Here is a 26,011-nt window from a genome sequence, read left to right as displayed (position 1 = left end):
TGCACGCTCCGGACATCCTGTGGGCTGCTGAGCTGCGATGTGGATGGCATCCCTGATAGTCTGGGACTGGGAGGGCTCCAGGAGCCCAGAGCAATTTCTGGCCCGCTCAGGGATGGCACCGAAACTAAAAACTTTTTTTCCCTGCAGACATACAAGCTACACAGTCTTCCTATGTGCTTAGATTTTACATATTCACCTTTGCCTGTAGCTTTTAGTTATAGCCCTTTTCTCCTAAGAGAATGAGACAATTTCAGAAATGTCGAGATTCACTTTAACTGTATCCAGGCTTCACAGTGACGTCCTGTATTGATATTGACACTCTTGAAATGTGACATAGAATTCTATTACAGCAACAGAAAGGTAACTGATACACTCTACTGTCTTGGAAACATTTCTCAAAAATTATTTCAAAGTCTTTATTGTCTTTTTTGAAAAAGAGACACAATGAACAGTTTTCCATCTTTATTCCACTACATATAACTACTTGGTAGGTTCAGAAGACCAGAATACATCTGCAGCCAAGGTGTGCTATCCCATCTCTCAATTCAGGCCACCGGTCCTCAACATAGAGAAGCAGTCTGGTTTCACACCAGGAAGCGGGAAATTTTGAAGACTATCAAGGATGCAAGGAAATACTGATCTATACTAGCACATAGGGGTGGGGTGGGGTCCTGGACCAATGTCTCAAATTAAGTGCTGTGGTCTGACATAGATGTCTCTAACATCATGTCACTTTCATTCATTTCAATTTCAAAAGTTTCTTCCAAGGAAGGTCTGGACTCTGGGGTTTTATTGGCATTTTCCAAGGGTGCAATCCCTGCTTCCTCTGTGCTTGGTTTTTCTGCTTCAAAGTCCCTGAAATCCCATGGAGGTGAGATTATGTTCTTTAGTGTCTTCATTGTATGCACGTCAAAGTCATAACACTTTAATTTGTCTTTAATGTCTGCTCCTAAAAAGAAACACCATAATTAGAAAACATAAAATTCCATCATTAATAGTTATGCTACTGCCACTGCCATTTAAGTCCAACTACACTTTAACATGAACACACGTCAAAAGGGGATGCCATTTTCTTCTTTCCTTTTGTTCTCTATCTTCCACCATTCTCAAAGGAGATGCTGAGAAGTTCCCAAAGCATAGGCCATCATGGTTCCTTCATGGCTTCACAGCTAACTGTTCTCAAAGCTTGAGCAATTCCTCCTTATACTATGTTGGGTGCAGCCACTAATCTACTACTCACAGATATAAAGCATATTTTCAAACTATATCAAAGCATATAAAACATTAGGATTAATATATATTTGGGCCAATCAGATAGATTTCTGACATAACTGACAGCATTACACATTTCATTCTAGATAGCTTTCAAGACTGGGTACTTTGGCAGAGGATGACATACACGTCCTAAAAATAAAAGCAGTAAGTAGTAAATTATACCTTGGAACTTAAATGTGCTGAGAACTACCTCAGCGACGTGTAAAGCACACTTGAGGTGTATCTGTGAGGCAGGTTCAGAAGGAATAATTTAAGAGGGTAGGACACGCCCTGAATGTGAGCACTAACACCCCTAAGCTTGGGGCCCAGATGGGATAAAAGGGAAAAAAGCAAAAAGGCAGCAAACAGCATTTTCTCCCTCGGCTTCCTGGCTGCCATGAAATAATCTCCTCTGTCCTCATGCCTTAGACTGGAGTTCCTGAAACTGTGCATCAAAATAAACCTTTTCCGAGTTGTTCTTTCAAGACACTCCAACACAGTAACAGAAAGTCTGACAGAAGCTGGAGCTCAGACGCCTCCAAAGTCACAGGGGATGCTACTATTGGTGGTAAGCTTTTTACCTTGGGTCTTCAGGGTGTGTACGTGCATGCGTGCGTGCGTGCGTGCGTGCGTGCGTGTGTGTGCGTATATATAAATGTATACAGCTCAGTATCCTTGACCTAAGCCAAGCTTTCCTCCAACAGTGACGACGTTTAATTAGGTGACTTGTTTTGATAAACAGAATATGATGAATTTGATGTGCAACTTTCAAGGTCTTGAGGTTTTATTCCTTGTCTAGATCTGAGGGCACCTATACGATTTAGTAGCCTTGGATGAAAATCTCAGGACTTGGCTCTCAGCTGAGGTCCTCTGCCCACTGGTGAGCCCATTACAGAGTCAGTCATACATCTGCTGACCACAGGCACATGAATGAACCACAGGGCCCAGGAGAAGGGCATGCAAGTGACCACAGAATTCAACCATTCATTCTGTTGACTAAACCACCGAGTTTGAGTAGCCCATTACTCAGTAATACCTGACTGGTAACTTTGGTAACATACGGGATAGTTTTCTAGATTTCACTCATTTCCAACTCAACCATAAATAACCCAACCACAGACATGTCCAGTATCCCACATCATCATCAACAATAGTTGGGGCTGTTGAGATGGCTCAATTGTTAGGCGCACTAGCTGCTTGGAAAATGCACGGTGGGCTCTTGTGCCAATACCAGCTCCATTCCCAGGTGAGAGATGTTGCTGAATGTCTTCAATATGTTTCCTAACCACATGCCACTCTTCCAGTGTTTGCCCCTTCTCATGGCAGGACACACGCACACAGTGGAATTTGAGACTATAAACATGTGCGCATACATACACACATGCGCAGAGTGAAATTTGAGACTATATATAACTCAAGCTGCAGTGATCCAAGTGGTAAGATTATAGACATGTACTACCAGTTAAAACATCTTTACCCATCTTTAGTGCGTTTTTTTCTTGAGTATTTTTGTCTTATTCTAGACATGAATTTCCTGATATGCTGTGTTGAGAGTCGCAGCATGCATTTCATTCTTGTAATGGTGTTCAGTTCTTCATTGCATTAAAGCTCAGCTTATCATCCCCCGCTCTCTGTGGTTTCCCTCTTTACAGCCTCTTAACATTTAACTCAATGAGCTCTCCTGATCTCACAATACTTGTTCCTAAAGAAATGCCAAGTATAGCAATTCTATTTAAAATTATCCTATTGTTTATCATTATGAAAGTCTTTCAAAGTATTAAAAACCACTATTACGTAAATGAAAGGCATCTTAAAGATCCATTAAAATACAGATTATTATGTTATGCTGTGTATTATAAAATAAAGGGGACAGAGCCATTTATTTGCTATAGAGAAACATCTCTGTGATTTCCTCTTCCACCATGGAGTAAGTCTGACTCTGGTACTACCATGTTCTATGTACAGCAAGGACTCAACTTGAAATGAGTCACTAACTCGTACTGCACTATTCTGACAAATTAAATAAGCTTCTTGAATCCCAAACATTGAATGAGGTTTCAAGAGACCCAACAGAGAACATACTGTCAGGAGAATGATTTAATCTTACCGATATAAGCTTCAGAATCCCCAATGTACATTTCAATGCAGTGACCCAGCATTGTCACAGAAAATGTGTCATCTCTCCTGAGACCAAGAGCCTGCCAAAAACCACAGAGCATGGTTATTAAAACATTACGCCTTTCTTTTGTTAAAAAAGACCCATCAAGTATTCTATGGGGTCCAGGGTAGAGCAGACAGGTACTTATGAGCACCTCTCCAAGAGTGGGATGGGCTGGGGATAGGGGTGTTCATCATACTATTCCATTCTTGTCCCTAAAGTCTACCCCCAACACATCAGAAAACTGTCTTCAGAGTTCTGTGAACCTTGTGCATTAGCTGAATGAAAGATCAACTACTGGGCTGCAGAGATGGCTCGGGTTAACGGCACTGGCTGCTCTCTTCCAGAGGTCCCGAGTTCAACTCTCACAACCATCTATAATAAGATCTGGTGCCCTCTTCTGGCCTGCAGGTATACATACAGGTATAACACTATATTCAAAATAAATAAATCTTTTTATTTATCTTAACTTCCTGAGGTTAAGCTAACCAGCTCAGTAGTCCTATAAACCACAGGACTAACTTTAGGACTGTCTGTAGCTGAAAATTGCTAATTGATCCTTGAGGACCAGCTATGAACTTATTACACCAATGAATCTATCTATGAAATATTGCAGCTGGTGCACACCTTTAATTCCAGCACTTGGGAGAAAGAGGCAGGTGGATCTCTGTGAGTTCAAGGCTAGCCTGGCCTACAGAGTGAATTCCAGGACAGCCAGGCTACACAGAGAATCCCTGTCTCAAAAACTAAAAATACTGCAGTATTTTTATATATTGCCTTATATATTATCTGTCTCTCCAAATATCTTTAGTGGATTGATCCTCAAGCCCACATGTTCTCAGATTCCGATGATTCTAAACCTGTGGTGTCTTAGAGCTGAGTTCCCCAAGGCGGCTGTGACCAGGGACTGCTGTAGCATGGGTGCCCTGCCTGGAAAGGAGTACACGTGATCAGGAGGGAAACGAACATAGGAAGACTATGTGCAGGTAATCTAGAAATTGTGTGGGTGTCTAAAGCCTGTTGACAAGTCGGCATCTGAGAGGTTTTGTAAGAGTTACACAGCAGTATCTGCAGCTTGTAAAACCTAGACTCAAGAACAGCCATGTGTGCTGCCTCCAGGGCACCATATAAGGAAGAAACACTGGCTGCCTAGGCTGAAGACTGAAACCACTTACACACACAGACAAGCACACACACATTTTAATGCATATACTACAGCCAATAAAAATGACATCTAGGTACAAAAAAGCACAAAAACATAATAGAGATGATTATGATAGTTCTCCTCCCCATTGTGGTCATTGTCCTTATTTACTGAAGCTTAATTTATCACTGCCCTGTTTTTTATGGACCTTCAAAACACCTAACTCAAGCTTCAGATGGCTCATGAAATAAGGTATGTGAACTAAGAAAAGACTCTTTGTTATGGTAACTATGAGCACTGTTTTGTTCATCGACAAAAGGCACACGGAGTTAATGGTACAAGTTCTAAGGAAGACAGGGAGTAAGGCTCTCCCTGAATACGGGAATTTCTGCTCTTCTTGCTTGGACAAAATCCACATGGGACTGAACAATAAATATCTCAGGCCTATGCAGGATCAGACTACTGTTTACTTCTAATCCAATGAGTACGAGACAGCATGCACACTTGTCTCTGCAGAGGAAGAATACTCACAGGGTCACTAAAGAAGTTTAAACCTGTAAATAAGATGCTGGCTAGATGCTGGTCTCTTCTAAACAAGGAGCACATAATAACCACAGTTAGAGTAAAGCTAAGACATACTGTGTGGAAATAGTCCACAGCGTTTTCGAAGTTGCCCATCAGGCTGTGGATGTATCCTATAGCAGAGTAGGTGGACGCATTCTGAGGGATGAGCACCAGGGCCTGCCTGTGGTAATCCAAAGCCTCAGCGTATTTTCTGTTGAAATAAGACACAGGGAGAGGAGAAGGAGGGAAGACAATTACTGGGTACAATAAAAGTGCTAATTAAAACAACAAAACAAAATGTTTATGACTGATTTATTTCCTGGAATCTCCCTTAGCTGGACGGGGAACTACAGCATGAAGTGGCTGTGCCCTGTTCCATCTGAGAGACACCAGTCATAAAGTTCCTGACTCCCAGTCTCAGCTTCACTTCACACCAATTTATCCTGATATATAACCCTTCCATACCTAGGGCAATTAAAAGCAATCAGAAGAGTTTTGCTTCATGTCTTAGTTAGTTTTTCTATTGCTCTGAAGAGATACCATGACCCTGGCAACTCTTATAAAGAAAGCATTTAACTGAGGCTGGCTTAATTTCAGAGGTTCAGCCCATTACCGTCATGGTGTGGAGCAAGGCAGTGTGCAGGCAGACACGGTGCTAGAGGACTTGAGAGTTCTTACATCTTGATTCAGAAGCAACAGGAAGTAGAGTGAGACACTGGATGTGGCTTGAGCATATGAGATCTTAAAGCCCGCCTCCACAGTGACGCACTTCCTCTAAGGACGAATCTACTCCAACAAAGCCACACCTCCTAATAGGGCCACCCTCTGAGTTTATGGGGGCAATTACAATCAAACTACTACATTTTAACATATAAATTACTTGGAATAGAATTTTCCAAGTTGTTGGAATATTTGCTCTGTACAAATCTTTTGTGAAAAGGTTTCACGCTCAGTTAAAGTCTGGGAAATGTTAGAACATCAACTTCGGCCAATGCACTTCAGTTACTTTTTTCAAAAATAATTTTTATTGAGCTATATATTTTTCTCTGCTCCCCTTCCTTCCTACCCTCTCTCATGATCCCTATGCTCCCTATTTACTCAGGAGATCTTTTCTTTTTCTACTTCCCATGTAGATTAGAGTATTTCAGGTTTTTTGTTTGCTTGTTTTTTGTTTTTGCAGGGTTTTTTTTGTTTCGTTTTTTTTTCTAGACAGGGTTTCTCTGTAGCTTTGGAGCCTGTCCTGGAACTAGCTCTTTTAGACAAGATTGGCCTCGAACTTACAGAGATCTGCCTGCCTCTGTCCCCCGAGTGCTGGGATTGATGGCATGCACCACCACCCAGGGTATTTCGGTTATTTTTAAACTGCAAGACTATCTTGTATTACATAAGGATATTTAGGGGTATTCCCTACTCAAGCCTTTTTAAAAGTATATTCATTTGTATTTATTTATTTATTTATTTATTAGACAGTGTTAGTTTCCATGTTTATTTATTTATTTATTTATTTATTTATTTATTTATTTATTTATTTATTTATTAGACAGTGTTAGTTTCCATGTCTGCCTACAGGCCAGAATAGGGCACCAGATCTCACTATAGATGGCTGTGAGCCACCATGTGGTTGCTAGGAATTGAACTCAGGACCTCTGGAAGAACAGTCAGTGTTCTTAACCTCTAAGCCATCTCTCCAGCCCGTTTGTTTGTTTTTTTTAAGACAGTGTTACTCTAGAGCCCAGGCGGACCCTTAAACTTGCAGCAATCATCCCATCTCACCCCAAGTCCAGGAGACTCTTGTGTTTAGGTCTGTGTAGGCATATCTAGCAAACTTAACAACTTTTGAATAATCTTAAGAATTCCTAAGACTTCAATCAAAACAGCCCCCCCTCGTGTATCATAGGCTGGCCCCCAGCTCACAATGTAGCCTTGATGACCTTGAGCTTTTTTTTTAATATTTATTAAAGATTTCTGTCTCTTCCCCACTACCGCCTCCCATTTCCCTCCCTCTCCCCCAATCAAGTCCCCCTCCCTCGTCAGCCCAAAGAGCAATCAGGGTTCCCTGCCCTGTGGGAAGTCAAAGGACCACCCACCTCCATCCAGGTCTAGTAGGGTGAGCATCCAAACTGCCTAGGCTCCTACAAAGCCTGTCTCTACCTACTAAATACCTACACAAGGCACCATGCCTGGTCTTCCGCAGTGCTGGGAAGCAAACCAGGACTTGTCGAATGCCAGGCAAGCACTCTATCAACTGAAGATCACCTCCAGGCAAAGAGCCCATTTTAAACTGTCATCTGTTTATTACATCATGAAACTTACAGGGAAACAAAGCCAGAATATGGGTATGGTTTAAAATAGTGTCCAGGTGCTTCCAAATTAATTTTGAATACTCAAGTTTTTTAATGTAAGGGAAGGAAAAAAAGACATGACTATACTTCTCAATATTTCTAAAATAAAGGTATACCAACTGAAGTGGAAAAAAAGGAATGTTGGTGCTTGTTCTAATTGAGCAGCCAAGTATGGGGACTGGAGGATATCATGAAATAAAAACACAGAAAGGCTATACAAAATAAACAAACTTTAGATCACAAAGAAATAACCAAAAATGCTCTACTTCACTTACTTGAGTTTTCTGCAGACATGCCCCAAGTTGTTCAGCAGAGGCTCCCATTTGTCAACGGTTACCTAAAACATAGCAACATCAAGCGCCATGTCACTGCTCAACCTGATTTCACACCCTGCAAGCCGCAAGCTGGGCTCTTTCCTGCAAGCGCCTCCTCCACTGCAGAGGCAGGATGACTGCTTCATCCAGTTCTCTTCACTACTCTTGAGCTTTCCTGAGAACTTTACTGTAACAAGCACAATTCTGCCCCAGAGTTCTCCATGCCAAAGAAGTTTTAATTAATAGTGTACTTGCTGCCCAGAGTTCGGTTTGAAACACTGGATCTTATAGCTACTTGCCTACTAAATATTTCTACATAGAAACGTTACAGCACTTTCAGTTCAGTATACCATATCAGTTTATCTTTCCCTAATCATTCTAGCTCATCCCAAAAGTTCAAACCAGCCCCTCAACGGGACAGGATACCCTGGCCATTCTAAGACTCCCAGATTGTTCTGTTCACTTGGCGTGCACAGTTCCACCTCTGTAACCTTGGCTTCCCAGTATCAGAAGGCTGGCCTGAGCACCTAGCCTACAAACTGAGCTATAATGTTTTCTTTTGAAACGTCTCATTTTCCCTTTCCCAGGGTAATCTGCCAACTCCCTAACACCATTTTCAAGGTTTTTAATAAGCCACTTAACCTTCCTGCCCCATTTCTTGGTATCTTCTGAAATGTCAAATCCAAAACAAAATGAACCAGCTAGAATTTTATGCATGCCATTTCTGCCTCTGAAATACCTTGATCCTTGTTTCTTTCTAGTTGATGTCTGCTTACTAAGGATGGGGTCTAACCCATCCTGGCCACTGTCATACTTGGGTGAGCAACCCTTGCACGCAGTATCTTCATACTGTCGATGTACCGCATCACTGCGGATTACCCACTTGTCTTTCTGGTGGCTGAGGGCAGGAAACGTGGACATAGCTCGTATTGCATCTGACGCTCAGTTCCACGCTCATGACTGGCACTTATGAAACACATGCTAAGCAAATAAACATAAGAACTTGGGTCACCTTTTCCAATACTCATTTGAGGATGAGATTTAGGAGCTGAGCCCGTCAAACAAAGACTCCTGAGATTCTTAGGCACAATGCTTCTCTTTAGCCAGCTTGGCATCTACAGTAGTTTCTTACTAAAGTGAAAAAGAATTTTCTTTTCCTATAGCTTTTAACTGGCATGCTCGCTGACACTTCAACTGTAGTATGCTTTCATACTTAAGTCCCTATAAGATTGTAAACTGCTTAGGAATGAAAAAATATTTTAGGAGTGGCTCAGGAATGTGCTTCTCAAACTTTCCTGTGCATGAGCTCTCAGAGCGCTGCCAAAACTGCAACTTTTCTTAACAGGTCCTAGGACTGGGTTTGTCAGCCATCTCCTCCAGGTGCTGCTACTGCTGGGCCACTGGACAGAAGATACTTAACTGTCTCAAGATGGGATGCGGTGAGTGGCAAACCCACTTCAACAAAAACGCTAGTATTATTCAGAACTACCAAAGACTCAGCTGAGGAAAAATATGCCTTACAGATGTACATGTGGAACACACAGAAATATGTTTCAAGTTCAAATGATAAACATAAAAGACCAAAGCAAGTGGAGCCCAGTCTATGGGGATAAGCAGACTGTCCCTGGTGGAGCCCAGCGAGATTGTGTCCCCATGATCACAAATGTACAAAGTAAAACCAGAGTGTGAAACTCAGAACAGAGTAGACTAGAAAGACCAGTTAAAGAAAGTAGAAATCAAAAGCACAGCCACATGCAAATCTCTTAGCTATACATGCTTATATGTAAAATCACTATTTATGAATACCAGTGTTTATATAGCCTTGCCATTTGAAAGGTTAATTCACAAGGACAACAAAAGGTCTGAATGTGAGTGACAGCTAGTTCTACAGAGGTGGGTCTGCTGCCAAACTGCACCTTTCATTGAACCAGAGACGAGGCTCTCTGAAGGTCTAGAGAAGCAGAGTCAATAAATGACTTATACTTCCATCAACCCCAGAAATCATTAAAAAAGAAACAACCCACAATTGCTGCCCTATGTCACACCCAGTAACTGCTCTTCAATCAGGACTGAGCTCACGTTTTCGGTGGCATAAAAGTCAACTGATAAGTGCATCACTGCCAAGTTCCTTGTTATATCAAATACTAGGTTACTCTCTTCTCGAAACTGTCTACATTTCCCACATCCAACAGTGACTGTGCCCAGGGGTGTCTGTGTGTGCGCGCGCGTGCAGATATTACATACAATACCTCATTTCCTATTGCTTTAATTTTTTCCAAAGCATCAAGAAACCACTTTTCTGCTGTTTTCCATCTGAAACAGAGGAGAGGTTAACAGTTATTTAAAGTTTGCAAGGGTAAATATTGAGGAAAATTTGAATAGCTCTAGTAGAACCAAAATAACATGGAAACTGCTAATAATTGATTCCAATTACACCGTGAATAAAAACAAAGTATAATGACACACATTATATGAAAATGCCATAATGGAACTTATCACTTTGTATAACTCAAAAAAATTTAATGCAAAAAAAAAAAAAACAAGAAAGAAAAAAATCTGAGCCAGACAAATAGGTAGTCTTAATAATATACAGGATCAGGATTTAGGAGAGACAGTCAATTCTCGTGATTAGTGGTATTTCATCAACTAAACAATGACTGCCCTTACACAGAGTCAGTTCTCTACACTGAACCTACGCCAACAGCACAATTGCTCACCTAGCGTTCAGCTAGCCCACATTCCCTTGGAGGCACATGATGGCTACTTATGATTCACCCAGAGACAGCAGTAAGTTTGGAGATTATTTTAGATAGTAAAGTTACTAACAAAAAGTACAAATATTGTGAAAACCACAGCACTAAACTGTCTATGAGAAAAAAACCCAACACAGTTTGGTGTGAGATTAGCCAGGAACAAAGTTTCAGGGGGCTCGGGCTTATCACATCCCACATGTGAAAATTAAAATCACTCTGGGTATTGGTTTTGGGGAACAAGTGATTTTTTTAGGCCAATTCACAGAAAAAGTGTCTGCAAATTTTGAGGAGGAACTACATTAAGACACTATCTGCTTCTAAAGTACCATGGGCTGGAGATGTCCTCAGCAGTTAAGGGCCTTTATTTCTACTGTAGAGGTCCAGGTTCAATTTCCAGGACCCACAAGATGACTCACAACCATCTTGTACCTTCTGGGCTCTGCAGACAACAGGCACACACATGATATGCAAACATGGAGATAAACACTCAGATACATTAGTAATAATCCTTTTTTAAAAAAGTTATAAACACTCTTTATAACCTATATAACCTAACTGAAACTGTGTAAAGATTTATTTTATGTGTCTAACTGTTTTGCCTGAATGTATGTAAGTGCGCCATGCACATCCCTGGTGCCTTCAGAAGTCAGAAGAGGCATGTGATCCCCTGGAACTGGAGTTACAAATGGTTCTAAGCCACCATGTGGGTGCTCGGAACTGAACCCTGGTCCTCTGCAAAGGCAGTAAGTGTTCTTATCTGCTGAGTCATCTCTCATAGAACTCCATAACCTAAATTTTAGAATAAACAATGAAGCTCATATATTACATTTATATATAATATATTGCAACATATAGTTTTCTCTTTGAGTATAACTACAAATTGCTTATTCTATAGATATTCAAACTACTGAAAAGCTACTATCAGAAAACTAAAGACTGGATTACTCTAAATAGTTTAATTTTTTGTCCTAACAAGAATTAATCACAGGACATTTTTATCTCAAAATATGAAAAACTTTCTCAAACGTGTGAATCTAACACCTAGTTGACAAAGACGACTAAAGATTCTCGGGGCCTGCAGGCCTCACAGTGGGAATTTGTTGCAGCTCACATTAAAGGAGGACCAGAGCATGGCTCAGTGTTTGAAGGGACTCCAAGAAGAGAATTCCTACTTTTGAATTTATCCCTGCTTCATAAAACAATACATCTGAAAACAAAAACCCATGGAGGAGCAAGTCTAGTCAGTGAAGGTCTAGGGACCAAGGCCCCACTCACAAAGAGCTGACGCAAGGCTGCAGCCTGGACCACTTACTCTCCGTTCTGGAAGGCCACCACTCCAACCTCATGGATGACAAAGGGGTCTTCCGGAGCGATGCTCAGAGCTTGGCCAAAGAATCGTTCCGCCAGTTTAGAGTTATTGGTCAAACCATATTCCAGTCCAATATACAGCATTGGCAAGTGACATCTGAAAAATATTTGAAAGTTTCACATATTCAATATCCAAAACTTTGTAATGCAACAGAAACTTGTCGGCTTTAGATCCTATCATGTCTTCTTTCTAATTCTAAAGTACGGTCCAAACAGAAAAAGCAAGTGTTCAAGCAGATGAGTTACTGGGCTTAAAAGACAATGCTTTAAACAAGTTAGCCTAATATTCAAAGACTTAATTATGCTTATAAAATTATGGTGCAAATTAATGAAAAGTATAAGAACAATGCCCCATCAGAGGACAGCAATAAAAAAATAATTAATTTTATGTGTCTATGACTGGGTGTGTGTATATGTGTGTGTGTGTGTGTTGTGTGTGTGTACAGGAGCCCATAATTGCCAAAAGCAGACATCGGATTCTGCAAAACTGGAGTTACAGACAGCTATGAGCTGCTGTATGGGTGCTGGAAACTGAACTTGGGTCTCTGCAAGAGACATTAAGTGCTCTTAACTGCTGAGCCATTTCTTTAGGGCCCTCAAAATGGAAACTGTAAGAGAGAACCAAATAGAAAGTTTGGAATTGAAAAGCACAACAAATGAAATAAAAACCTTCACTAAAAGGGTTTATAGACACATTTATATAGGTAGAGGGAGCCATGAGAACAAGGTGTAAAAGAGAATTCATCACTAGTAGATCTACTGAAGAAACTAAAGCAAGTCCCATAGGTCACTATAAGGACACTGGTAGTAGAAAAAAAATCACATCTACCTCTTCTCCCTCCACAGCCACAGCTATTTTATAAACACAAACTACTGCCTAAGAGACAAGGTTGACAGTTTTGCTTAATTCAGGAACCAAATGGCACTAAGATCCCTAAGGGAAATCACTTCATCTTGCAAGCAGAAACCCTTTCTCTCCTGCATTCATCAGGCCGCCGTGCCGTACCCTTTCATCAGCTGTGCTGCTGTGAAGTAAGCAGCCATGGCCTGGTCATGCTCACTCTCCACAGCGAAGGAATGCCCATAGGCTATCCACGCCGGCCCATAGGTCTTCTCCAATGTGGTAGCTTTGCTGAAACAAAAGCAATATTCAAGTAATGTATTTATTCTTCAACTTTCAGTTTTCTCAGTACATGGTGTCAAAACAATAACATCAAGTAAACAAACTAACAAACTTGGACAGCTGTTAATGTAGCTGAACTGTGCACACATTTTAGGAAACTTCAGGAGTCCTGTGCTGCGTTAGATAGAGTTACATAGCTGAACTCATTAGGATACTGTATGCAGCTTACAACTGCTGCTCACACAGCAGCCCTATCTGTGACTGGGGGATGACACTGGTGGCACATATGGCCACATGATCTGGGCCTGTTCTGAGCCGGGTACAGCACTGGCACCCTAGGTGCAAGATAACCTAAAACCACAGCTACTTCCAGGAACCTACTTACTCAACGGTCCCACTGAGTTACCCCTATCTCATTTAGGGTTTAATGTGTTTTCACTATTAGCAAAAGCTAAGGCTGACAGTGTAAATGAAAACAGCCCTTTCAAATTACATCATTCTGTTTCCTGTTCTCATTCACAAATAAAACAGCATAATCTAAGCTCTTGGAGTACAAGGCCTATACCACTACGTTATCTCCCATACAGCATCCCAGTGAACAGCTACACAAATAAACGATGCAGAAGGAGAGAACCGGCCTGAGCAAGTCTGTATTCATTCCCGCTACTTTCAGCACACCTCCCACTTACTGCATGAGCGCTTGTGAGCAAGAACTCACTACTCAGAAAGGAAGAAAACAAATTCATACCTGAGATATCTTCTGGCATGCTCATTTTTATGACCAACCATGAGATAGTAACATCCCACTGCAAACCAAGATACCTAAAAAGTTCAATATTTACTATAACCAAAGATACTTAACCTCGAACTTGAATCTAACAAGGTAGGATAGACAGAGGGCAGGTTAGATGCTCCAGGTCATATATTTTAGTCTGAATTAGTGATTCTCTGAGATCACACATTTACTGAAGTCCTGTATAAGAACAGATACTCCAGTTTCCTCAAGGTGGCTTCCACTAAGGACAAAGCTCGTAAGCGCACTTGCCTATGAGTTCTGGTTTGACCCCAGCTCTCTCTTGTTAGCTAGGCTCTCATTTTTAGTTAGCTGGATTCCCCTACACTGGTTTCAGCTGAGCTAGAGACATTCTTGTCTGAGACTCAGTCTTTGCTTGCTGGCTTTTGTCTACACGAGCACAGTTCCTAACTCTATTTCCACTCCTAGCTTTCCATCCTGACACTAGAGGTGTGGAAGCTATACCTCAAAAAGCCCAGCGGTGACTTAAACACACACACAGAAGGGTATGGAACAATGACAACCTCAAGAGGGAGCATGTGACTAGCTCAGAATGCTGTGCGTCTGTAGAGCACTTTAAGGGACTGTGTAGACTGCTATAGTCAGAGAACAAAGGTTTTATTCACAGTTACTGCTTCAGTGTAAGTAAAAACGGTTTTATGGGACAGATATTAAAGCTGCTTATAGTATCTCCAGCAGTAGAAGATTCCACCTCAATGCTTTAACATAAACATTATTTGCTTGAACTTAAAAACAGAAACTGCTGTCTACACATTAGCAAAATATTTTCTTAAAAGTTCAGGTAAGAAAAAAATTGTTTTACTTACCGGATTACTTGGATATAAGTCCACCAATTTGTGAGAAAGATAGAAAAGTTCTGTTTTAGGAAAAAGGGGGAAAAAATGCAATTTGATATGAGTAATTTAAATTCCAGATGTGGTCTTCCACCTATAAAACCATTCTCACATAGCAACCTCACAGCTTCCTCCCCTGCAGTACAAACCCAGCTGGTCTACACCCGCCTCAGTCCCAATGCAGGGGATTAAGGGCACACAGCAGCCACAAGAGCACAGCCGCCCCAGCGGAACACTTTAGGTCAGGCAGAGGTTCGTCTAGAACACCCATCAGAGACACCCTTGTATCTCATGCCACAGGCCACGACAGAGCATCTTCGATCAAACTGTTCTGTAAACTTTCAGGTTTATCACAGAAGCGAGAGAATTTCCTCTCCAGAAACGTGTTTGTCTTAGCATCTCATGATGGCATATCCTACACATACATTCTGGATTCAGTATTCTAGGGGGCAGGAAGCTGCATCTTTGCTTCCTGGGGATGTGATGTTACAGACCCCCAGGACACAGAGCTTGGCGAGCTTTGAGTTGGAGCTTTTCTGTTTTAATTTTTTTTTCCTCCCTCTTGACAAAACTCAAGGGTAAATATACTGCACAATGAACTGTTCTCGAAAAACAAACCCATGGGAAACAGAGGCAAAATATCTACTTCCTTTCAATTTCTAAATATTGACTTATCTGTTTTTCTATGATAATTTTATACTAAAAAAAAAAGAAGAAAAAATGTAGGAGTCAGGCAGTAGTGGTTTAACCCTAGCACTTGGCAGATTTCTGGGGTTACAACCTCTTGGTCTACATAGTGAGTTCCAGGATAGCCAGGGCTACACAGAGAAACTCTGTCACAAAACAAACAAACAAACAAAACAAAACAAAAAGACAGGAGGGAAAACAGTCAAATTTGACAATAAAGCTAACATACTTTGAACTACAAGTTACAGTTGAGAAAAGGAAGCAGGGAGATGGGAAATACTGTGTTCTGCCAGGAACCAGAGATCAAGAGTCTCTCTGACGGTGGTATTACTCCTGTCGGGCTCCGCTACGCTGTATCTTAAGTAGCCAGGATTTGTAACACAAAATTTCAATAGTTTAGAATGCTCTTTTTTCCCTATAATTACGGCCTGATGGCACAAGCCTACGATGCCATGAGGGGCAGAGACAGAGAACAGGAGTTCCTAGTCGGTCTAGCTGGTGAGGTACAGAACTGGGAACACAGGCAGAGACAGAGAACAGGAGTCCCTAGTCGGTCTAGCTGGTGAGGTACAGAACTGGGAACACAGGCAGAGACAGAGGACAGGAGTCCCTGGTCAGTCTAGCTAGTGAGGTTACAGGACTGGGGACACAGGCAGAGACAGAGGACAGGAGTCCCTGGTCAGTCTAGCTAGTGAGGTTACAGGACTGGGGACACAGGCAGAGACAGAGGACAGGAGTCCCTGGTCAGTCTAGCTAGTGAGGTTACAGAGGACAGGAGTCCCTGGTCAGTCTAGCTGGTGAGGTTACAGGACTGGGGACACAGGCAGAGACAGAAGACAGGAGTCCCTGGTCAGTCTAGCTAGTGAGGTTACAGAGGACAGGAGTCCCTGGTCAGTCTAGCTAGTGAGGTTACAGAGGACAGGAGTCCCTGGTCAGCCTAGCTAGTGAGGTTACAGAGGACAGAAGTCCCTGGTCAGTCTAGCTAGTGAGGTTACAGAGGACAGGAGTCCCTGGTCAGTCTAGCTAGTGAGGTTACAGAGGACAGGAGTCCCTGGTCAGTCTAGCTAGTGAGGTTACAGAGGACAGAAGTCCCTGGTCAGTCTAGCTAGTGAGGTTACAGAGGACAGGAGTCCCTGGTCAGTCTAGCTAGTGAGGTTACAGAGGACAGGAGTCCCTGGTCAGTCTAGCTGGTGAGGTTACAGAGGACAGGAGTCCCTGGTCAGTCTAGCTGGTGAGGTTACAGAGGACAGGAGTCCCTGGTCAGTCTAGCTGGTGAGGTTACAGAGGACAGGAGTCCCTGATCAGTCTAGCTGGTGGGGTACAGGACTGGGGACACGGGCGCTCACCGTTTGCTTTGTTCAGCTCCACCAGAGTCCCTATGTGCACAGGTAAACAGTTGGCATGAAAAGGATCCTTTTCCATCACTCTGAAAGAGAAAGCAGCACATGACTACGGGAAGGCAGGATGATGGCAGCACTTACCACTCACCGTGCTCAGTCGCTGCACATCACAAAACGCTGCAACACCTCACTTTGGGCAGAGCAATGCTTAGGTTAGAAAAAGGGAAGCCAGGCCTCACAGCACATACCTACATTACCAGCTGCTCAAGAGGCTGAGGCAGAAGAATCACAAGTTCAAAGCCAGCCCAGGCAACTCAGTAAGATCCTGTATCAAAATAAAGGGTTGGGGCTCAGGGGCAGAACACTTGCCAAGAATGTACAAATCCTAGGTTGATTTTCCACTATCACAAAATAAAATAAAAATAAATAACTAGTTTAGCTGGAAATAAAAAACTTTAGTCTTTTCATTTACTTTAGAATCAATAGGATGTTAATACGTAGTCTAACTAGTCAAAAGGGATACATAGTATACACTTTTAAATAGATCACAAAGTATTTATTGAGGAATATTTTTTCTGATTTCAAAAATTAAAACAAAACAAACAAACACCCCAAAGCTCCACAAAGTCTATAAACTGCAATTTAGCTAAGAAGCCTGAAGAGGAAAGGGAAAACTAGCAAGTGGAGGAGATGGTTCAGCCAGGAACAAGCAAGACAGAGCTCCTGGGGCACAGGCCTGCTAGATCCAATGGTAATAAATGGTATTTTCAAACTACCACCTATTGGCAGCATGAACTGATTCTACCTTTTGCTTTGCTACTGTAGGTCATTAATGTACAAATGTCTATGTTTCAGCACAGTAAGCCTAGGGACACTGTCATTCCCAAGTCAGTAGATGGCTTCAGAAGACAGACATGCATGTTCTTCTCAAGTAACTATAGCAAGCCTACAGTAGCAATAACTTTGTGTGTGTAACCTGCTCTTTTCTAATGCAGCAACCTGTTCAGCACTCTACTATGGAAACGGTAACTGAAATCATCAATAGCTAAGGTGAGACCGTCAGAGAGAGCACATCTGTGAATTAGACAGCTGTGGACAGAACCACACATTGTTACATAGAAACAGAGTATACTTACGCAGAAGTAAGCTTGTAGCACATCTTAAAATCACAGTTATAATAATGTCTCTCAGCTAAAGACACTACCACATCCAGATTCTCTTGCAAGCCATCTACTGACCCCGGAATGACAGTTTCACTGGGCTTATTATACTGAAACAGAGAAATTTATACATAAATGAACAATAGCCAAGCAAAAGGCAGAATCAATGCACGCTTTACCTACGATGTGAAGACATTACATGAGATGCACAATAGCCCCTGAAAACACTGGTGACTTCGGGTTTACTAGTTCTCCGCTCAGTAAGTTTACCTTTTCAGTTTCATCAGAGCTCCACAGTAGCAACTATTTCACATGGAGTTTAGATGGCAGAGACTCAGGAAGTATTTTCATATATTTAAATAATCTAACTATTTTGGGACATGCTACACTAATAAACAATTTTTAAAAACTTGACCAGGCTGGGCACAACATACTCGCTGTGCAATCATGAGGCCTGTGTTCCCATTCCCAGTATGCGTAAAAGCTGTACATGGTCACAGGCCTGTAATCCCAGCACACATGTAAAGCTGTACATGGTCACAGGCCTGTAATCCCAGCACACATGTAAAGCTGTACATGGTCACAGGCCTGTAATCCCAGCACTAAGCAACGAGTGTTGGAGGCTCAGTGCCAGCTACTCTAGCCAAATAGCCAGGTTCAATGAGAGAATTTGTGGAAAACTGATGAGGAAAACATCCCGACATCAGCTCAGGTCTACATACACCCACTGCATGTGTGGGCAAGAGCACACATATACACACACACATATGCACATACACAAACTTAACTAATAGAAGAAAAAGGCCAATGTTTATGTAAGAAGATATTTACATAAAGGAAATGGCAGCTCAGGTTTTCCTTACCTTTTTTAATTTGTTCTCAAATACAAATCGTAGCAATTCTTGTTCTTCAGCACAGAGCTTGCTAAGAGGCAGTGAGTCAAGAAGTTCTTTTTCTTAAAAATAGTAAGAAAAAAATAACAAAGTCTTCAAAATATTCATAGGGAAAACGGCAAACTGAAAACAGTTTTATAGTTCACAATCTATGTAAATCAACTCGGGAGAAAAGGAAAGCAAAATACAGTTGAGAGGCTAACGCTGGAAGGGTTGGGCCAGGAGCCCCTAGATGGTTCTCTTCATCAGCCAAACACAGGCTTTGGTGACGACAATACTACACCATGGCCTACTCTCTCTGAAAGGCATTCTGAGCACGCAGTGGGACATCAGGATCTACTAGAGGCCAGCAGCCAATTTCCTAATTCCACCCTGTCCCAAGGTCTCTAGACACTGCCAATGAGCCCAGTGGTTTAAAAACCACTATTTTGGCTATGTCTGGGTTGAGTCCCACTACCACACAACTCTGTCTTTTCTGTTCTCTTGATGACTTGCACCACATCCCCGATCAGGTAAGCCAAGAGTCACTGGCAGTTTTAAATGTGCTTTCAGAGACCAAACTCTACAAACTGTTGATGTAATCGCTCTGAAGTTGGGACTTAGACACAAAGGGATTTAAAGCATGGCCAGGATGAAAATAGCCGAATCTTGGTTTATAGCTCCCCCTCGAAATGCTTCTCAAAAAAGACTTCATGACACCGCAACCCCCAAAGACGATCAGCAAAGATACCACATTACACTATGTTTTTGTGACGTGGTTTGGCATTAAGGAAGTTAGCAGGTCTATTTATGTACCCTGCTCTCAGTAATACAGCTTTCAGAAAATAAGGCCAACTAAACAGTATTAATCATTCTACACAACAACAGCCACAGAGTTCCCAAACCTTCTTGTGCTGTCAGCATGTGGTGTGATGTTAAAAGATCAAATGCTTCAAAGCAGTAGACATCAAGCTTCAAAGCCTCTTTGTAACTGTAGGTAGCCAGGGTGCGATTATCTAGAGCATCATAGATTTTCCCTCGGAGAAGACAAATCGAACTCTTTATCTGTTGGCAAAATACAGTTATACACTAAGACTAATTTTTGACCATATACACTAGTAGAACACCAAAGTTTTTTACTATGTTCATAGCGACTGCCAGAGCAGAGTCTAAATCAACAGACATACAACAGCAATTGGGAAACTGAGGAAGGAGGATTGCAGGTTCAAGTCTAACCTGGGCTACATAGTAAGTCTGAGGCTAGACTAAAGCTTTCTTGGTCTGTTGTCTCTGGGCACTGATCACTGATGGCTTTATTCCAGTGAAGCTCCAGATGACTTCGGGAGAGCAACTTCTAGGCACTTCCCTTGATGTGGTTAAGAGCAAGAAGAGAATGTATAAAATCAAAATGAAAGACCAAGTCTGACGAGAAGGCCCTAGAGAGCCCAGGGACTGAGTTCAAACCCTGGCCCTGACAGGTATATGTGCTCCTGTGTGCTGATTTACTGTCCTGGACTGTTTCCCTTCCTCACTTGTGAAAAAGGGGGAACACACCCTAACTATGGAACTCTGTAAGGAACCAACAGAATGTGGAATCTGACTCAATCAAGACCTCAAACCTTACGAAACACACTAACTGAAAACAATGATGATTCACAGATGGGCAACTAAAATCCCAAGTGGCAAAAACTCATAAATCAGTATTTTAAATAGAATGGCCTTTGAAAAACAATCTTAAGACAGGCAGTTTTCTCTCAGGTTTTTTTTTTTTTAAACTCATAAGACAAGTAATGTATTACAAGTATGCCATGCATTCCCAGCAGGTGAGCTGACAGACAAGAGGTCCAAAAACAATGAGCTCAAGGTAGGAAATAGATGAATTTCCTAGCAGAAAACTAACGTGCTTCTAAGCACATTATTACTAGGGAAGAGAGAGAAGAGAGATACCCAGACGTGTAATACCCTGCACTGTCCTAGTGAGAAGTAGAGCAGCCAATCCCAGCTCCCTCGTAACTATGCTACAGGGAGACAGGTAGATCTAAGGAAGGAGTATGACTCTCTCTGAAGGGCAAGAGGGCCCTAAGTTGCTAGAAGTAAGGCTGGCACAGATGTACCACACAAGAAGCCATGGGGCTGAACACTTTCAATGGGTGAACTGAATCTCAATAAACCATTAAAAAGAGTAACAAGCCAAGACAACGATCTGAGAATGAGATTGTTACTATAAGTCTCTGTTTCAATTTTGTGGAATTATGAATAATACAAACTCACACATAGCAAATGACCTATTATGTGCTATCAAGTAAATAACAAATTCTTCCCTGTAAACAACAGAAGCTAATTAAGACTCCCCTGTGTATGTCCAAGACACAGTAAGGAGAGGAAGGTTTCTGCCCACTGTGTGCAGCTCCAGGCAGGCATCTGTGAGGCCACAGCTTCAAACCGGTGCTCAGTCAGAACTGTCTCAGTCTTCTGTTAGTTAGCACAAGCAGGTAGCTATCATTTTTGTATACACCATACACATTTAGAATTTTTTTCACTGATGTGGGCAGTTTCCACTGCTGTTGCTGAAACATGTTACTTATATTACTCACCGAGGACTGTGACATTTCCCAGTCACTGGACGGGTCTTTCAGGCTACTTTCATCCTTTGAGCACTTCTCGAAGAGCCTTCTGTTAATTGGCTCCTCCATGTCCAGGATGTCCAGAGCCTGCTGGTGCTCTTTTGCTGCATACTATGAAGAAAACACAAGTACCATTCGTCACCCATGTCTTCTAGGTTTGTAAAGGGCAATAAATATTACATCCATTCTTTAAAATAAATGCCTAAGCTACAACTTTCTTCATGCATATCAGCTTTTTATGAATTAAGAATCAATATTTTATAGAAAATAACCCCAAAGAAAAGGAGAGTCTTTTTGAAATGTTATGCTAAGTCACCGAGCTTCAGTCTCTGGACACAAATGGCCACATCCATGAAGGATGCATACTGTTCACACAAGTCAAAATTTCACCAAATACAACAAACTAAGCACACTTACATGGCATCTAGCTGCAAGGTATCGGCACGCTTCATACATCTAGAAAAGAAATAAGTCACATGTACAACATTGGCATGTAGTGTGTAAAATAACACACACCTGCACTTTAAAGAAAGTTATAAGCATGAACTAGAGAGCTTTATTTTTCCTTTACAGCTTAAAAAACAAACGCTTCAGACTTTTTAGCCCATATTCATCAAAAAGACGTTAATGGTGCAGGGGATCCAAGGAGTATGTACCTGTAATTGTAATCCCAGCTATGCAGGAGGCTGAGGCAGGAGAACCACCCTGAGCCCAGGAATTGGAAACCAGACTAAGCAAAAACAGTGATACTCGATATCAAAACAAGCAAGCAGGACTATCAGGACAGCTCAGGAGGTAAAGGTGTTTGCCTCAGGACCAAGGACCAGAGTCTGATCCCCTGAGACCCACATGGAAGAAGGACAAACTCCCACAGGTGATCCAGGTGCCTGTATATGTATGTCTGCACACAAAGACACATAGACACACACACATACAGAAAGAGAGAGAGGGACAGACAGACGGCCTATATAAACAAGAATTATATTTACAAGCGATAATTTAAATCAAACTAACAAAAACACAATATTGACAACTTAGAGATTAGATAGCATTGGGCAAGTAAGGGAAAACAATCGATTGAGAGAAGCTTTCTCTTGGGCTGGAAAGATGGCTCAGCAGAGTTCCTGCTGCTCTTCCAAAGGGCCTAAGTTTGGTTCCCATCACCCACAACAGGCAGCTCACAACCACCTGGAACTTCAGTTCCAAGGAATCTAAAGTCCTCTTCTAGTTTTTGGAGGCACCCACACTCACCAACACACGCACACACAAATAAAAACAAAAAAATATTTAAAAAATATCTCTTCACATAAAAACAAACTCGATTTCTTTTAAATGTTAACTCAAAAACAGAACATAAACCTAAATAAGAACCTAACAAGTATGTAAAATAAATAAAAAAATTTAATAAAAAAATAAAAAACAAAACAACCCAGCTGACCTGAGCTCTTGGGAGCTCATAGACTCTGAACCAACAGCTAGGGAGCCTGCATGGGACCGATTTAGGTCCTCTGCATGTGGGTGACAGCTGTGTAGCTTGGTCTGTTTGTGGGGGCTCCTAGCAATGGGATCAGGACATGTCCCTGGTGCTTGAGCTGGCTTTTGGGAACCTAATCCCCATGCTGTGATGGCTCGCTCCACCTCAATCCAGCGAGAGCTTGGTCCTGCCTCAACTTGATGTACCATGCTTTGTTGACTACCACATGAGGCCTGCCCCTTTCTGGATGGAGAGAGACAGTGGAGGAGTGGATGGGGTGGGGCGGGTTCAGGGTAGACAGGAGCTGGGGGGAGGGGAACGTGTGGTTGGTATGTAAAAGAAAAAATTTAATAATCGAAACAAAGAACGTAACACCTCCCTGTCAAGTTGGGAAAGTCTGGCATCCCCAGCCTCAGTTCTTACCTTGTCCAGCTTGCGTGACCGGAGCGCATGGGCTGCTCTGTGATACTGTGCTGTGAGGTAAAGGCACTGAGCCAACCAATAAACATCCTGGGGCTCCTCTAAGGGGCAGAATTACACAAGTGGTCAGAGGTTCATAGAGAGATTTCTAAACGTTAGTTAGGGGGGAAAAAAATCACGTCACTCACCATGAGAGAGTGAGGCTACCTTGTCTGCCCAAAACAGAGCACTTTGATACTGTTGCTGCACACAAAAAGCAAACACAGGGTGATTGCCACTGCTCCCATGCTTCTGAACAGATCCCCACTATCATCAACCCATAAAACAAGACCAACATCTCACTACAGCAAGCTCTTAAATGTAGCAAGGGGCCCATCAATCATCTGTATCTTATGGCTCAGCCAGTGAAAATTTTAGCTCCCACTGTGAAGATCTTTATACATGCAATACAAGAGAGCAGTTTAACTCATACGCTACCAAGAAAAATGTAACAGCTGATACCTAAAACAGTAAATACCGGGAGATAATTGTGCGGTCATCTACTCTCCAGGGTACTGACATTTCCATAGCAACACTTTTGATAAGTTAAAGTGAATCCCAAAGTAGAATTTAGTAGAGCACTAGATTCAAATATTACAAATTAAAACCCTAACACATTAACAGTCGCTGACCCTGGGCAAAGACATCCTCTATAGTCAACTCTAAAAACAATATGACAGCGGAAAGACACTCATGAATTTGTCGTGGTTAGTGTTAATCCCTGGCTTTCTGCCTTTGCCTCAGTTCCCCAGGATAAAATCAGATCAGGGTTGCCAAATAGGCGGGCAGCAGGAAGCCTTGTACAGCTGAGACTATACTCAGAACAGATGCCCCCAGAGTGGAAACCAGGCCCACATCCTCCTCTCTGCATCTCAGTGTCAAAGAAAATAATCAAAACTGACGGCTGGTTAACACGCAGCCTTCCAGCAAACTACGGACATTTGGCCAAATCACTTAGCATCAATCAATTCCTTTTCCCATTTATCGGGAGAGCATGCATTTCAGCAAAACCCAAATGACATCACAATGACGTCGACTCCAGAGACACACCTTTTCTTAAACACTCCCTGCTGTCCACTCGAGGGAAGTGCAGAAATAGTATTAGGTATTGTTTAAAAATCCTAACAGGAGACAGCTTGCTTCTATCACTGTTCACATGTATTCATCCAAACAAGAACCACAGCTAATCCTCTCGAAACATCCTACTGCCCTGCCAGAGTCTAAGGCCACGATGCAACCCCCCAAGCCAACCCCGCTTGCGTAGCCCACGCACGATCTGAGCTCCATCAGCTGCGCAATCCCCGCCAGGCCCCACCGCCCCGAAGCCCAGCATCCGGCCGCTAGCAGCGCACCTGGTCCAGGTACTGCCGGACGCGCTTCCGCAGCGGCTCCAGGTTCATGGCTGCGAGGCCAGCACAGGCACCCGACACCCGATCGAACCTTCCGCGCGCACCCCGTGACCGATAGACCTACGCCCGCCGACCACCGCCCGGACCAGACCCCGCGCGCCACACGGCACTTCCGCTCCTGACAGGCCCTACCCCGGAAGTCCCCCCTTGAAAGCGTCCCCTCTGGGGTGTGCCCACTCTATTGGTTCCGTGGTAGTCTCTGGTGTCTGCCTCTTGTTTCCAACACGTTCGCCTGTCTGGGAGGCAGCGCGGGGTGTCTAGCGGGATTCCATGACTTCAGGGAGTGGGAGAGATGCTTCTATGGCTTCCTTTCTCCCCAGGACGTTTTTGAGACCGAATCTCTCTCACAGCAGTCCTGGGTGGCCAGAGCTGCCATGTATACCAGACTGGCCTCTGGCTATCAGTTTCCTTCACCCTCTGCCTCCTGGATACTGGAATTATAGGTGTGCACCACTACCCCGGGCATTTCGTGTTTTTAAAATTTCATCCCGTGCACGTGTAAAGCCTCTTGAACGTAAGGGTAGAGAATGCCACCACTCAAAGGTTCTGCTCTCACCAGTCTGAGCAGTTGGCTGCACCCCTTTTCTGTGAATGTTACACACATGCAGGACTGTATAACATTTTAAGTATCTACCCCCCCCCACACACACGCATTTTTCCTTTCTGTCTTCTCCATTTTGGGGGTAGTGATCCAGCTGTACTCATTAAACTTGAGGTGGGTGTATGGTTAGGTACAGCTTATCACATTTACAGTCCTATCCATTTTAGGAATAGAATAATTTTATTAAAAAATATTTGTCCTATCACCATAATGCTAAGAGCAGAGGTGGGAACTGAATCTTAATTATATGTTATCCAGAGAGTCAGTGATCTGAGAAGACAGTTTGATTAACTCTCAACAGCCTGTTTTACATCTCTTCAGCCATTGTTGGATTAGCTGGACCACAGCCTATAAACCATTCTGATAAATCCCAGGACAGTTTATATAAAGTGCTCAGACCTATGCTAGGCATATTATTGTAGTTTGTATGTATGCTGGAACTGTTGCATGCTGTGATCAGTAATATTAGTATGGAAAGTAGTTGTTCTTACAACAAGAGAAAAGCTGACGTCATGACAACCTACCCACTCACCTCTATTCAAGTCTCTGTGCTGACCGTGCTTGTCTCTCCGTGGATGAATGACAGCAACCAGGCTAACAAGCAGACCTTCAGGTGGCAGGAGTTGACCGGGGTATTGATGGTGGTAGCAACAAAGGCACAGTTTCATGATGTTGCCCAGAGCAGCCTGAGTTCTTTTAATCAGATCTCAGCTGAGAT

At 42.6% G+C, this 26,011-nt stretch overlaps 1 protein-coding gene across 2 annotated transcripts; it reads right to left on the bottom strand.

Annotated features, from left to right (window-relative positions):
* Window positions 1–402: 402 nt before the first annotated feature.
* Window positions 403–24,835, bottom strand: Cdc16 (cell division cycle 16). Of its 2 annotated transcripts, XM_075986238.1 has the most exons (18): window positions 24,636–24,835; window positions 23,433–23,487; window positions 23,248–23,345; window positions 21,768–21,806; window positions 21,321–21,461; window positions 19,632–19,791; window positions 18,718–18,809; window positions 17,831–17,964; window positions 16,701–16,780; window positions 14,641–14,690; window positions 13,769–13,842; window positions 12,904–13,029; window positions 11,842–11,994; window positions 10,026–10,089; window positions 7,738–7,799; window positions 5,196–5,331; window positions 3,362–3,452; window positions 403–949 (listed from the first exon to the last, which is right to left on the bottom strand). In XM_075986238.1, exons 1-18 carry the CDS (start codon window positions 24,681–24,683, stop codon window positions 690–692), a joined length of 1,863 nt encoding a protein of 620 aa, XP_075842353.1. In that variant the 5' UTR covers window positions 24,684–24,835; the 3' UTR covers window positions 403–689. The 2 variants fall into 2 exon arrangements, with proteins under 2 accessions (XP_075842353.1, XP_075842354.1); XM_075986239.1 differs by lacking the exon at window positions 23,433–23,487 and having other exon boundaries at window positions 24,636–24,812.
* Between the last annotated feature and the right edge of the window lie 1,176 nt (window positions 24,836–26,011).

The sequence above is a fragment of the Microtus pennsylvanicus genome, chromosome 9 (assembly GCF_037038515.1).
Source record: "Microtus pennsylvanicus isolate mMicPen1 chromosome 9, mMicPen1.hap1, whole genome shotgun sequence".
In the NCBI taxonomy this organism is placed as follows: Eukaryota; Metazoa; Chordata; class Mammalia; order Rodentia; family Cricetidae; genus Microtus; species Microtus pennsylvanicus.
Note: the sequence above shows the minus strand (reverse complement) of the source record. Positions and strands in the feature narration are given on the sequence as shown.